General features: G+C 40.9%; 1 protein-coding gene across 5 annotated transcripts in view; it reads right to left on the bottom strand.

Moving 5' to 3' along the window:
• The window catches only part of LOC109827374 (beta-glucosidase 12-like), a 64018-nt gene that overhangs the window by 29386 nt on the left and 19576 nt on the right, over nt 1-15056 (bottom strand). The window contains exon 11 of one of the 5 annotated variants that reach the window (XM_020394377.1): nt 9719-10282. The exons of 3 other annotated variants lie outside the window; for them this stretch is intronic. In XM_020394377.1, the coding sequence (XP_020249966.1) occupies nt 9807-10282 (476 nt within the window). In that variant the 3' untranslated portion in view covers nt 9719-9806. Of the gene's footprint in view, nt 1-9718; nt 10283-15056 lie in introns of those variants that run through there. One more of the 5 variants, XM_020394375.1, reaches the window with a different exon arrangement.

Here is a 15056-nt window from a genome sequence, read left to right as displayed (position 1 = left end):
CCCTATCCATGAAGCCAGTCGAGGACAAAATTATGGACATGTCCTCTACCAAGTCCTCCACATCCAAAGGCCTAGCGTAAGAACGGACCTTCTCCAGGGCCTCCTCCCGACCGCTAAGAGCAGCTATCCTAAGGGCCTTCATGTTTGCCTCCGGCCAAGTCGAGCAGGCAAGGATGTCCTCAGCTCCGTAAGCCCACATAAAATTCTCCCTCCAATCCTCTTCCAATTCGGAAAGGTCCAGGGAGAGCTTGAAATTATCATCAATATGATAAAAATAGTGTGGGTCCCCTTTAGTCAATCTCACACTTAACAAATAACCCAGCACTTTCATGCTGGGCCGTACCCCGACTCGGTAGCAGACGACCACGAAGGCCACCAAAGCTCCTACCGTATTCAGATAAAACTGCATGGGGGAAACCCCCAGAACTGCATGCACCCCCTTGACAAAGAGATGAAGAGGCAGCCGCAAACCCTGCTCCAGATGTGCAAAGTACAAAGGCACTCGCCCCTCACCATGGCTGAATACGGGCTTCGTCAGCCTGGGCTCCTCAAGCGTTACAGCTCGAGGAATCTTGAATCTCTTGCTTGTCCATTTCAATTGACCCCTAAGGACCCTTGAGCACAGACGCCGAAGCACGACAAGCTTTTCCTTATAATGGATGGAAGTGGGAGCTGGAGAAGCCATGGAAAAGTTCCATCCATGCAGAGTAAGACAGTTTTTGAAGATGAAGCAAGAACTATATGAAAATCCTCTCAGCCCATTGGATATTTATAAGCCTCCAAAGAAGCATGCAGGAGAACTCAAGAGGCACGATCTTGAAGCGACCAAAAAAGATCCACTCTGGAAATCTAAAACGGTTTACTCGAAATCCTAACCGCCTCTCGTGCACGTTATTCCAAGCTAATAAATCAGCAATGAAGCACCGCTCGCTCTGCCCACGATGCCTCATCTCCTTTAAAAAGAAGTTCAAGATATTTAAAGATGATTGGATAGAAAATCCTACGCCGTGTCTTCAGCCATGATCAACTAACTAAAAAACGTCTTGAGCAAGTGTACATTGATCAAAAGCTCTCGTCTATTTCACTCAAACCCGACTAAAGTTGGCTCTGAGTGAAAAGGGCCATCTGTTATGGTAATTCACCATCTAAAGACAAAGATATCCAGAAGTTATGTCCTTGTGCTGTCTAAAAATCATAATAGATAGCTGATCCCCATCAAGCTTCAATAAGGAGAGTTATAATCCGATGACTCCCATATCTCGATGATGAAAGTTACAATCATATAACTTTCATGTCAACAAATGAAAACTGCAAATGGATGACTTTTCACATAGATCGAGAAGAGTTACAAATAAACGATGCTTCCGACGACTGATGAAAACTCTATTCAGTGGTTTTCACAATTGTGAGAGTTACAATCGGATGACTTTTACACCGTAATAGCTAAAGCAAAGATTATTGAACAATGGTCCTTGCAATGCTCTACAGAAGAGGTTACAAGTCAACTAGCCCCTTCTAAACGCGGAATTCATCTTCACGTTTCAATTCTTAAAACGCAGGCAACCCCCTCGTTTCCAAGCTGTAATAAGCAAAACACGAGCGGCCCTTGCGTTTTTGACGTTTAGTGACCACCTAACTCCGCGTCCCAATCTTAGGACACGGAGTTAGGGTACTGAACGCCAAATTAGGCGTTTGACTCATTCAAACATGAGTCGAACGGTTTCAGAACTGTTTTCCCCACGATCGGAGGAAATCACGCCCACTTAGGAGCAGATTAAGGGGGCAGTTACAACCCCTTATCCCCCTATAAAACCTCAACAAGCTCAACAGAGTAGAGGTTCAGATTTTTAGGTTGGATCTTTTTGGCATAGAGGTTCGGTGGAGGTTCAATCAAAGGGAGGGCAGGTATTTCCTCATCAAAAAACCGCACAAAGGCAGTTCAGTTCGGTTTTGGGAAGATCTTCTAGTGATCAAATAGGGGAGAATCTAAGAGAAGATCTAGTCTCTCGATTTCAACAACAAACGAATCTTGGATTGTTAACCAAATTTTCGGTTCAAACAACTCTTTCCACAGAGTTTTAACTCGTTCTGAGTTCTTAAACTCGTTAAGAATTATCCATCAAACTTGCCACGCAAGTTAGTTGTTCCTACGAGATAAGACAGTCGAATCGTCAACGGAGAGCAAATTCGACGCAAACATTCGAAGGAGACACTCCAACGCTACCGTGAAGAGTCCAGAATTAAACAAAGGGGAGAATCCAGATCATTCTATTCTCTTTTGTAATCAGGAATTCAAATTGTAATTGAGATCGAGAGAATACAAATCAATTTTCTTTCATTTTACTTACTACACATTTTTCACCAAACAAAAGATGGCGACTCCGCTGGGGACTAGCTTCTCTGACAACGAAGTGGTGGTGCAATCTGATGTTCATCTCATAGGAACAACCGTCAAAACTCTAATCGTAGAGTTTGACCAAGCCAAATACGAGGAAGCCCTCTCCTCTGGATCGCTTAGCCCTAAGGCTGGGCACAACATTCGCAAGATCTCCAAACAGATCAAAACTGGCTGAAGTGCCGAAGAAAGCCCTCTCATTCGGTCAAGATTCATCGAACAGCCCCTCCACCAAAAGAGTGGGCTTAGCCTCTACCGAACTCGTCTAGCGAATTGAACATTCCACGTCCGCGTCAACACGATGTGTTACGGGTCATAAACGGCCTATAGAGGAGACGGATTCTATAAACGCCGATGATGTTGCTGCCAAGGCTTTAAAACAAGCCAAAAAGAATGCCGCTCAAAGACGGAGAAGATCCATACGACAAGCGCATCTTTGAGAAATCCAATCCCATGCCCTACGTCAGGATCGCGTTTCTGAAGTTCTGCCCGAACAATGCGTTTCCACTCCAGAACACACTCTTCGTGGCAATGAACCCAATTATGAGCCTCGGGTGATACAGCTGAAACGCGACCCTCAGTGGTGCGTTGTTCATCCAAAACGCGACCCTCAGAAAGGCACTGCCAAAGATAAACGCATATCTCAAGAGTGCATTCAAGCGAAATATGACCCTCAGGGGTCTGTTTCACCAACCAAACGCAACCCTCAGGGGTGCATTCAACCAAAACATGATCCTCAGGGATCTGTTTCATCATTTAAATGTAGGCCTCGGCTTAATGTTTACAAATCCAAATGCGACCCTCGTGTTTATCCTCAAGAACGAGACGTGGTCCGCCAAGTTCAAAAAAGTCAACATGGGCTTAAAATCCATGTTCGACAAGAACCAGTCTTCCTCACTCAAGAGCAGGGGGTTCCATCTCCGTCTTCCTGCTTAGTGAAAAGCTCCTCTTAATTGTCGGATTTACGGGAATTATTGTCAAGAAAAAGACCGACACTGCAAGTAGCTCGCTCCTACCAATGTGAGCGACTTATTTCTGTAGTCCTCTCGGAATGTCACTGTTGCTCATCTGCAACTCAACAATCGGTGTTCAACAGATTGACGAACGTTGCTAGACCTACCAAGCGACAACAACATCACAAAAAGAAGATTGTCAAAACAGAATACCCTGAAGTCACTATCAATGTGATCGGCAAAGGGAAAGCCTTGGCTCCCAGCTCTGATGAATAGGAGAGAAGTCATTCCCCGACTGTTCAAAAAATTTGTGACAGTTCGAAGGAGTATATCGATACACTCAGACTCAGACATGAGCTATCCGCTCTGTTAATTATCAAAAGTTAGCCAAGGGGATTACTTCGGATGATGAACATTCAGCAATTGATGATTATCAATCATCAAGCTCCGTCATGGCACGAGAAACTCCCGCTTACATGACCGGAGGCCACGACGACTTTGCAAAGAGAGTCGATGATCAGCAAGCCATGCTTCAAGCGCAATAAGAAACTCTTCTCCAAATGAAGGATATGCTGGCCCAGCTCCTTGCTGAAAAAGGCCAAAGACCTGAGTCTTCCCGGAAGACAATGTCAAAGGGAAAGCAGAAAGCGCCCGAGAATTCAGATCGTGAAACTCACAACCTGGAATCCTCTTTTTTTTTAAAAAAGGAGATGGAAAGAGAGCTACATCCCCAGTCATACATAGCTCCCTATCCACCAAAATTTAAGGCTCCAACCTTACAGCCATTCGATGGAACAGGATCACCGAACCAACACATTTACTATTTCAAGTCATAGACAGGAGATGTGGTAGCAAACGATGCCATTCTGACCCGTTTGTTCATCGGCACCCTTAAGGGTGTTGCTTTCGAGTGGTTCATAAAGCTGCCTGCTGGATCCATTCAAAAATGGGTAGATCTAGAAAGGCTTTTCCTGGCCAGGTTTTTCGAAGATGATACAGAAGTCTCAGTCCCAACTCTCCTCGCCACCAAGTAGAGGAAAGGAGAGTCCATCAAGACTTATGTTGAAAGATTCCGCAGCATAGCATTACGATGCCCGTCATGTATGACCCAATCGACCTTGGTTGAAACTTACAGGCATAATTTGCAAACCCAACTCCTTGCTTAAATAGGGGTGGCAGAATGTCACTCCTGGAGACAATTGGTTTCGTAAGGAGAACAAGCCGAAGAAATCGTTGCTCGGGTCAAGGCTTAAGAAATTCCCCAACCAAAGCCGCAGCAACAGCGCAACCAGTATAATGCTCCTCGGTCCAAGGGGAAGGAGACTCTGGTTGCCGATACCAGCACACGTGCATCACCGGCTAAGCAGGGCAAAGCGCCTAATCCGCCAAGAGCGCTCAAGCAATATTCATTCAAAGAGGATCATGTAGACACCCTGTTCCAACTGCTTCGGAAGAACAACAAACTGCAGCTCCCTAAGATCAGAAAACCAGATAAAGCAGGAAAGGTGGATGACCCTAATTATTGTCGCTATCATAGGTTTTTGGGACATCCCACCAGAAAATGCTATGTCTTCAAAGACATTTTACAAAATCTGGTGAATGCTAACGTGCTCACTCTAAAGCCCGTGCAGAAGACCGTATCCACCAATTTGATAGCGGTCTAGTTCGGTGATTTCCCTCCAATAGCAGCTATAGACAGTGTTATCCCCTTCCACAAAGGGAAAATACATATGAAAAATACTGACTTACACTGTCAGAAGGACAAGGGGTTGGTACCCCTAACTACTCTAAAAGGGAAGATCATGTGGATCCATCCTGATCTGGTTGAAGACCAACAGTGGACGAACAACTCATCCAAAAAGAAAAGAGGTAAGGTTAAGTCATCTAACATGATTAGCCCCTACGTAAATGAGAATGATGACCATCTCAAACCTCTCACCGACTCAGAGGAAGAGAGGATTGTCCTGGCAGCATACCCAGGAGGCAACCCTGGCACCCGTTCAGGAAAAACTTACCTGAAAGACTATGATCAGAATGATCAAGAAGCAGAAGAACAACACCAAGACGCTGGAGAATCGAGCACTCCTTTCCGATTCAATGTCTTAGCATAATTGGCCAACATACCGGCCAGGATTACCCTATACGTGCTCCTGAGGTTGTCCAAAACCACCAAGGAAGCTTTAATTGAATCATTAAAGAATACGGAAAGCTTTATCACACAAGTCATTCCAATTCCTGAAGCTTCTAAAGATCAATCTTGCTTGCAATGCCTACAAGCAGCAAGAAGTCTACCATGCATATCATTCACTCAGGAAGATATGCAGGTAAAACACAAGCATGATAGATCTTTGTACTATACAGGGTATATTGGGTCCTTTGAAATCAGCTGTGTCTAAGTTGACCCAGGCTCGGCACTCAGCATTATGCATTATAGGGTCATACAGGTCGTAGGGATTCCCATGCATCGGCTGAACACCACTCAGACCGCCATCTTTGGTTTCAATGCTAACAGCACTCGGCCCCTGGGGAAGATCAAACTCAGCTGTCAAATCGGAGACCTCAAGCTCGAGGTGATATGTTGCATCATAGACGCGGACATCTCTTACAATCTATTGTTAGGACGACCATGGATTAACGCAAACCACATTGTCCCGTCTACCCTACATCAGGTCATGAAGTATGCTAATGATGAGGGGGAAGTCCGAACCCTGATTGCAGAAAAGTACCCTTTCAGAGGGGTGGAAAACTTCCACACAGATTCTGTCTTCTACTCAGAATCACAAGAGAAAGAAGATGTTGACAGTGGTAATGAAGCCGACGTCGAACCAGATCCTGAAGAAGATTATCCATGGGAGTTGAATTTAAATATAATGGGTCAGGATGAGAACAATAATACCGAGCGAGGGCGAGTGGTGCATTAATGAAGATTTTATTTTTGCATACTTGTCTGATGTGTCCTCTAAAAATGAACAAATAGAGAATGATCTTAATATAGATACCGACCCATGGCGCACATAGTGTACAGAGGCATCCCTCACATTACCGATTAAGTCATCCTTCGCTTCAGATGAAGAAGTAGAAGATGCACTGAAGGCTTTCTTTAAAGTCCCGTCCAAAAGAAAAGGGCAGAAGCCGATCTATTTCGATAAAGTCAAACCTAAATTACTCAAACGAGGAAGTTCAGAAGAAGATAATGGGATCCCTCAATTCCATTATTAAGAACCTAATTCTATACATCTGATGAAACGAATAGGATACAACTTTAATGAAAAATAGGGTTTAAACTTCGGGAAAGAAAGGCGAACACCGATTCAAATGTCTCTCACCCCTGAAGGAAAACCTCCGGATTATTATCAAAAGACTGGAAGAGGTGTGGGCTACGTCTTAACTCCCTCTATCTCAGAAACAGAAACCAGTAACTATCTGTGTTAGGATAATTCATCTGGGACATCATCATGGGAATCTGATGTTAACGTCGGGCCTTTCTTTAGAAGTTTGACCGTGAACATGGTTTCAACCAGTCATCCAGATGAAGATGCAGGGGGTGATGAAGAGTTAATCTAATAACCTAATGATCCCTGGATCAAACGCCTTAACATCTTGTGGGATATGCGCTTTAAACAGCGCGAACCACCTACTGAAGATAAAGTGGTCCAGGTCAACATGGAAGATGAATCCGACCCTAAGCCTATCTTCATAGCTAAAAGCTTATCACCATCTGAGAAAAAGGACCTTATATCTCTCATCTGAGAATATATAGATGTCTTCGCTTGGAATTATGAAGAAATGCCTAGCCTTGACCCAAAAGTAGCAATGCATCGTCTTAACATTGATCCAGACGCAAAACCCGTTAAACAACAACAACGTCGGTTTTGTCCAGAGATCATGGAAGCAATTGAGTCAGAAGTTAAAAAACTTATAGACTCAGGCTTTGTCAGAGAGGAACAACACCCGGACTGGATAGCCAACATTGTCCCAGTTCCCAAGAAGAATGGTAAGGTTCAGATATGCATCGACTTTCATAACCTTAACACAGCTTGTCCAAAAGACGAGTTTCCTCTTCTCATCACTGATATCATGATTGACAATACCTACGGATATGAAAGGATGTCTTTCATGGACGGATTCTCCGGGTATAATCAAATCAAGATGTATCCTGAAGATGAAAAGCATACTGTTTTTAGAACACCACTGGGGGTGTACTGCTACATAGTGATGTCATTCGGCTTGAAAAATACAGGTGCAACTTATCAACGTGCAATGAACACCATCTTCCACGAACATCTACGTAAGAATATTGAATACTACGTTGATAGAGGAACAACCTCGGAAGGATGGCCTTCATGTCTACCCTAGTCCCGGACGAGAGGAGGAGAGGCGGATTCTAAACCCTCAATGGGCAATATCTCGTCGGCTCCAACCTCCTCAGGAATAGAAGGGATTGATCGAAGCATTTCGTCCTTCCTATCAGCCAAGCGCGCAACAGGTGCAGATTTCATCGCGTCCCCCATCAACTTGGTCCTCTTAGAGTTTTTGGCAACAACGGGTTTTCTCTTGCGAATTCTCCTATCATATTCACCTTCCTCTTCAGCAGTAAGGGCCTTTTTACCTGATCTTAAAGAGCGAGGTTCAAGAGCGGGCGCTTTCTCAGGAATTTCCCCAGCCGCCTTGTCTTCAGGAGGGTCAGCAATTAACGACCCCTCTTCAGTCCCCATAGGAACCTCTTCTTCAGAGGGCTAAATAGTGGGCAACTCCTGTTAGGCTTCGACAGCTCCGACTGCTCCTCGTTCACAGGATAGATACTCTTCTATTCCCGGTAAGCGAGTCTTGGTGGAACCGCTTCTCGATTTGTATAATTCCCGAATATCGCTTATACATGAAGTGTAGATATCGTATTCCGGGATTTGAGAAGCCTCATTAAACCAGTCACGGAAGTCCGCAATGGTGGAACAGCCAGGCAGTGAGTTGGGTAAGGTAAAGTGTGCATGAGTCCCTCCGGTAGAGAAGAAGTACCACGCGTGGGCCCCTTCGTACAAATTCCCAACCTGAGCCAATGTCGGGTTAAGGTTGCCAACATAAAGCTGATCATATCCAAACTGCCTGGCAAATCGAGAAGACATGTAAGGTTCAATGATGCACTTCTCCCTTAAGCGATAGACCAGATAGCCTAATCTGATCATGAGAAGCCATCTGATGGTGCCTTCTTCCAAAGAGGGCGAGCCCTCGAAAAGCACGTCTGTAAAGCTGGCACTCTCCTCATCAGCTCCATCAAAGTTAAGAGCGCAGCTGAAGATGCTATACTTGTCTTCCTGAGACAAAAGCAGTCGAGCCCTGACTATATAGGTATTAGTCCATGTGGCCGACTCTAGCCTCTATACAAAGGGAATATAAGAGTCATCGTCTTCAGATACCCCCGTCATCAACGAAGGATAATGTAGCACGAACCAGGCCACCAAGTATGTATACGGTACTGGTAGACGTGGTTGGGAGTTTTCCCAGCCTTCCTCCCAGTAGCCCTAATTCCCCGGGCGCTGACGCGTTTAGAGGTCAACATCCTTAAGCCACTCTGTACGTAGCCTACCATAGTAGTGAGAAGGCTCACGGGCCTCCCATGAGCTAATAAGACAGCTAGGTATATAACCTCAGCTAATATCGCCTTGACTGATTTCGATGGTACTACACACTGCTTTAGCCAGATCATGAAGAAGCCAGCGAGGAGAGCTACGTCGGAAATAGGAATTATGGTCTGGTAGTGAAAACTTTCAAATTTGACACTAGCCTCAAACCCATCTTCCATGTGCTCAGTCTTGTAAGCAGCGTTAGAAGCCTTAATTCGGGCCTTAGCGTCTTTAAGAGAAATGGCAGCCAATCAGGTCACGGCCTCATCTTTCTGACCTAAGTTTTGAAAGAGATAGTCCGCCCATGCAGTATGCATAAGACCCCTCCGCGCATCCCAACAACCTAAGAACATATGTAGAAGTGGCACATCAGCTCCCAAAAGGTAACATAAACTTCTGGGTGTGCCACTCTTAAAATGGAGAGCTCTTCAGTAGTGGGGATGAATTCTTCATAAGGCATCCGACCTAATGACAGCCTCGATACCGCTTGCATCTCATGGAGAGCAAAGCCTAACTCTCCTACAGGTGTGAATAATATGTAGCTGTCCGGGTTGTATCTCTCTAACATGGCGAAGAAATTGGGATAGCTTTGCATAATCCCACGTTGAGTAGCTAACACTAGGATTGCAAGACCCGATTAAGCGAGCGGTTCCTTAAGCTCCTCAAGAACAAAGTCTACCATTCGGGTCCACCAACCTCCCTCTCCAGAACAAACCCATCCTGGGGATCTGAACGTCTGCGCAGAGAATTCACCCTGAGACGTAATGAATTGGCGAATGAAGACATTCGCTGGAAGTGGCACTTCTGGAGCAAGATCTTTTTTCTCAAATAGGCCGGGCCTCAAACCCTTGAGTTGTCCCCTGATTTGCATGCGAGCTTGTCGACCAAATCCAAGCAACACATTTTTTTCTCCTTGACTATATCAAAAGTCAAACCTCGGCGACAGCTCACATTCAAGAAGTAGGAGAGTGGATACATCCTCTTCATATTTAGGAGAAAAAGGAAGCGATTATTGACTCTCCGTAGCAGCTTTGAATCTTTTGCATGTATAAGATGGTCATCAGCTGCTATGTGATCTCCAAAAATGAACGCCGGTTTAGGGAATTGATTATGGCCGGCAAGAGTCTCCAAATCTAAGTCGGTGATCAGAGCTCTGAGAGTAGAACATCGTGGGAATCTGAGCATGCTCGTTCTCTCCGAGTCAGGGAAAGTGCACAACGAAATTCTGCTGTGAAGGCTAAAAACTTCATTCGTGTCAGGGCTGCCAATATACCTAAAATGATGCTCTTGCGAAAAAGGCACATGCGTGAAGAACACTGCAAAGTCAAAAGCAAATATTAGCAGCTGAAGCAAGTTGTTGACATAAATTTAAGAGAAGAAACTAGAAACACAGAGATCAAGGCCCACGTGTCAAATCTTAAACACAAAGGGCCAGCCTCGTGTTGTAAATCCCAAACGTGAGAGTCGAGACACGCGTTGTAAATCCCAAACGCGAAGGCCAAGTCCCACATTTAGAATTCAGAACGCTAGGGTCAACACCGCGTTTCACAATGAACATGGAGTCCTAACTTCGTGTTTTCATTAAACAAGAAACGAGTCATCTTCCTCGTTGTTAAGAACCCATCTAGGGTTTTCAGAAAACTTGTCAAAACAAGTTATTATGATCACCACCTACCACGACAAGGAAGCCCCCACGACGGCGACGGTGACGACGACGTTCTCGCACGAACAAGAACACCACCGACGACCCCAGCCAACGACGTTTCAGAAGTCGCTCCAGTGACCTTCTTGGAGTCGGAGCTCATTTTTCGTGGCGCCATTGATGCAATCAGTCGAAAAAGATGCAGAAGACGAAGTTCGCTGGATATCTCGTCAAAATTAAACGAGGGTTCTCATTCTTGGAACTTTCCGAAAATAGAAAGAGTCGAATGACTCTTGACATGACCACACAGGTCTATTTATAATAGCCGTCAAGCTGTTAAAGCGGTACGGGATTCTAGGAGAGAATCCCAACCTTTTTTGAAAACACAATCTTTTGCATTTTTGGATAAAGTCAGTTAAGACTTTAATCTTAACGTGAAGTTCACATCCACGTTCAAATCTCCAAACGCTAGGCCAAGACCAACGTTACGAGGGTTCTTAACCTCACGTTTTGAATCTCAAACGCAAAGGTCATCTTTGCGTTGTAATTCTTCCAAATGAAGAATCTACCCTTGTGTTTTCAAACATGACACTTAGCCTTTAACGTCATGAATCTTTTTAACAGAGTGTTAATCAAAACCTTTGAATTTCGTCAACAAAATCTAAGTCATTTTCAGATGGCAACCCTTTCGTCAGATTAAATCAACACTTCTGATGATCATCATCCCTACTGAGCTGACATCTAGCCTGCATTTCTACCAGCGCAATGATGATCTTGTTAAAATCAACTTATCGATTCTCATCAGTAGAACGATAAGCCTCCGAAATCACTCAAATCATGGTCAATTTACTAACTCTTCTCAGCAGAGTAGTAAATAACCAATTTATCAACTCCCTTCAGCGGGATGATAAAATCATTAAAACCTTGTTCAAATCACCAAGTATCATAATTCATCCCTCCGATGATAAAATATTTAGCAATCCTCCCCAGTGAGATGCTAAAATACCCTCCCTATAGATATCACGTTAAAATTACACCTCTGATAAAATCAACTTATCGACTCTCCCTAATAGAGCGATAAGTCCTCAAAATAGCCCCGATCGTAATATCTCTCCTGTCACGTTAAAATCACACATCTGACAACATCAACTTATCGACTCTCCCTAATAGAGCGATGAGTCCTCAAAATTGCCCCGATCGCAATATCTCTCCTGTCACGTTAAAATCACACCTCAGACAACATCAACTTATCGACTCTCTTAAATAGAGCGATAAATCTTCAAAATTACCCTGGTCGTAATCTCTCTTCTGTCACGTTAAAATCACACATCTGACAAAATCAACTTATCGACTCTCTCCAATAGAGCGATAAGTCTTCAAAATTGCCCCGATACAATCTATTTTTGTACATTTATAATCTTTTTCTTCAATCTTTTTCAATCTATTTCTTTAGTAAAATACATTGTTATAAATGTGGCTAATATTCTTTTAAGACATTCGTCTTCTATTTCTTCAATCTTTTTCTTTGTATAACAACGATTAGCATACTGTCCGATACAATCTATTTCTGTACATTTACAATCTTTTTCTTCAATGTTTTTCAATCTATTTCTTCAGTAAAATACATTGTTATAAATGTGGCTAACATTCTTTTAAGACATTCGTCTTCTATTTCTTCAATCTTTTTCTTTGTATAACAACGATTAGCATAGTGTCCGATACAATCTATTTCTGTACATTTACAATCTTTTTCTTCAATGTTTTTCAATCTATTTCTTCAGTAAAATACATTGTTATAAATATGACCGTATCGGACACTATGCTAATCGCTGTTATACAAAGAAAAAGATTGAAGAAATAGAAGATGAAGGCCTTAAAAGAATGTTACATAAAATCATGATTAACAGTGATACTGAAGATGAATCATATTCATCAACCTCAGAATCTGAGGAAGAAGAAAATTATAAATGTACAGTTAATAACTGTAATGAAGAAGCCGAATATTGGAAAGTTATAGTCTAAATGAATGGACTCTCAATAAATATGATTAAATAAAATCATGAGTTAATGGAAAAATATTATCTGGAGATATATCCCAAGAATTAAAAGAAGATCTTTTAAAAAATATAGTAAATAAAGAAAATAAAGAAAGTCCAAATATAGACAATATTTATAGATTTTCTTAAGTCTTAAAAAGAAGGCAAAATATTGCCCGTACCTCAAAGGATTTATCTTTATCATCTCTTAATAAAGAGATACAAGAATTAAAAAAGAAAGTGAAAGACTTAAAGCAAGAGAATAAATACGTTCTCTCAAGACTAGAAAACAATAATGAAAATTCAAATGCTATAGTTCAACATAATGGACACAGTAACAGTGATACTGACACTAATACACTTTTGCAAATACTGCAACAAGTTACCTCTCAAAAGTGGTATATTAAAATTACTTTAGTTATAGCTGAACAAATGTTCATACTAGATCTTATAGCTCTGGTCGATAATGGTGCGGATCTAAACTGCATAAACGAAGAAATAATTCCTTCTAAATTCTTCAAAAAAAACTACTCAAACTTTGAGTAGTGCAAATGGTAATCAATTAGAGTTAAAATATAAATTACCACAGGCACGTCTATACGTTCAAGGGACTTGTATACCAACTCTCTATATTTTAGTTAAAAATTTATCCCAACATGTAATACTAGGAACCCCATTCCTGCATAATATTATGCCAATAAGTCAAATTGAAACCAATGGTATAATAGCTAAATTTGAGGATAAAGAAATTATGTTTAAATTTATTACAGATCCTCAGACAAGAATGCTGAATGAAGTCAAAAATATAATATTGAAGGAAAATCAAATAAATTTTCTTAAAGAAGAAGTAGTATTTGTTCAAATTGAAGAGAAAATTAAGAAACAAAAAGACTTAATAAGTCAAATGGAAAATAAATTCAAACTCACTGTATGCAGTGATATACCAAATGCTTTCTGGAATAGGAAACAATATATTGTTTCTTTACCTTATATTAAAGGTTTTAATGAAAAAAATATTCCGATAAGGTCAAGACCCTGTCAGATGAATCAAGAATATCTTGATCTATGCAAAAAAGAAATACAAACTCTTATAGAGAAAAATTAATAAGGAAATCATATTCTCCTTGGAGCTGTACTAATTTTTATGTTAATAATGTAGCAGAAAGAGAAAGAGGTGTTTCTCGTTTAGTTATAAATTATAAACCTTTAAATACCGTCCTTAAATGGATAATATATCATATTCCCAATAAAAGGGATTTATTAAATTGCATTAATAATGCTAAAATATTTTCTAAGTGCTAAAATATTTTCTAAGTGCTAAAATATTTTCTATGTTTGATTTAAAATCAAGTTATTTGTAGATTCAAATTGAAGAAAAAGATAAATATAAAATTGTCTTTGTTGTTCCATTTGAACACTATGAATAGAATGTTATGTCATTTGGGCATAAAAACACCCCTTCCGAATTTCAAAATATTATGAATGAAATTTTTATTCCTTATACGGATTTTATATTATCATATATAGATGATATTCTTATATTTTCTTATAGTTTTGATCAACATATTAAACACTTAGAAATTTTTAGAAACCTAGCTATAAAAAATGGGTTAGCTATATCTGCCCCAAAAATAAAATTATTTCAAACTCAGATTAGATTTCTGGGTCATAATATAGAGAAAGGAACTATAATTCCTATTGATCGTAGCATTGAGCTTGCATCAAAATTTCCTGATGAAATAACTGATACTAAATAGTTACAAAGATTTTTAGGTGCTTTAAATTATGTAGCAGATTATTATAAAAATCTAGCACAAGATACAGTTCTTTTATATGATAGGCTTAAAAAGAATGCTAAGCCTTGAACTGATCAACATACTGCTGGAGTTAAAAGAATTAAACTCAAAGTTAAATGTTTACCTTGCATTTATTTAGAAAATATACACTGGTTCAAAATAGTTGAAATAGATGATTCTAATATTGGTACGGAGGAATATTAAAGCAAGTAGATCCTCAAACTAATAAAGAACAATTAGTTCGATTTATTTCTGGTAAATAGGATAAAGCCCAATTTAATTATTCAAAAATTAAAAAGAATGCTTTCTATTATCAAATGTTTTTTGAAATTTAGATTTGATATTTTAAATCATGAATTCTTACTAAGAATTGACTGTAGTTCTTCTAAAAGTATTATTGAAAAAGAGTTTAAAAATTTAGTCTCTAAGAAAATATTTGCTAGATGGCAGGATGAATTAGCTATGTATCAATTTAAAATTGATAATATTAAGGGTGATTATAATCATCTTCCTGATTTTCTAACTAGAGGGTTTTTACAGGGTACAAATGAGATGGAGTAATCCCTCCTTTTTAGGGAGGGGGAGAGGAGGCCCTAATAGCAGCTCAGGCCCTAAC

The sequence above is a fragment of the Asparagus officinalis genome, unplaced genomic scaffold (genome assembly GCF_001876935.1).
Source record: "Asparagus officinalis unplaced genomic scaffold, Aspof.V1 AsparagusV1_Un169, whole genome shotgun sequence".
In the NCBI taxonomy this organism is placed as follows: domain Eukaryota; kingdom Viridiplantae; phylum Streptophyta; class Magnoliopsida; order Asparagales; family Asparagaceae; genus Asparagus; species Asparagus officinalis.
This window is presented reverse-complemented; position numbering and strand designations above follow the sequence as displayed.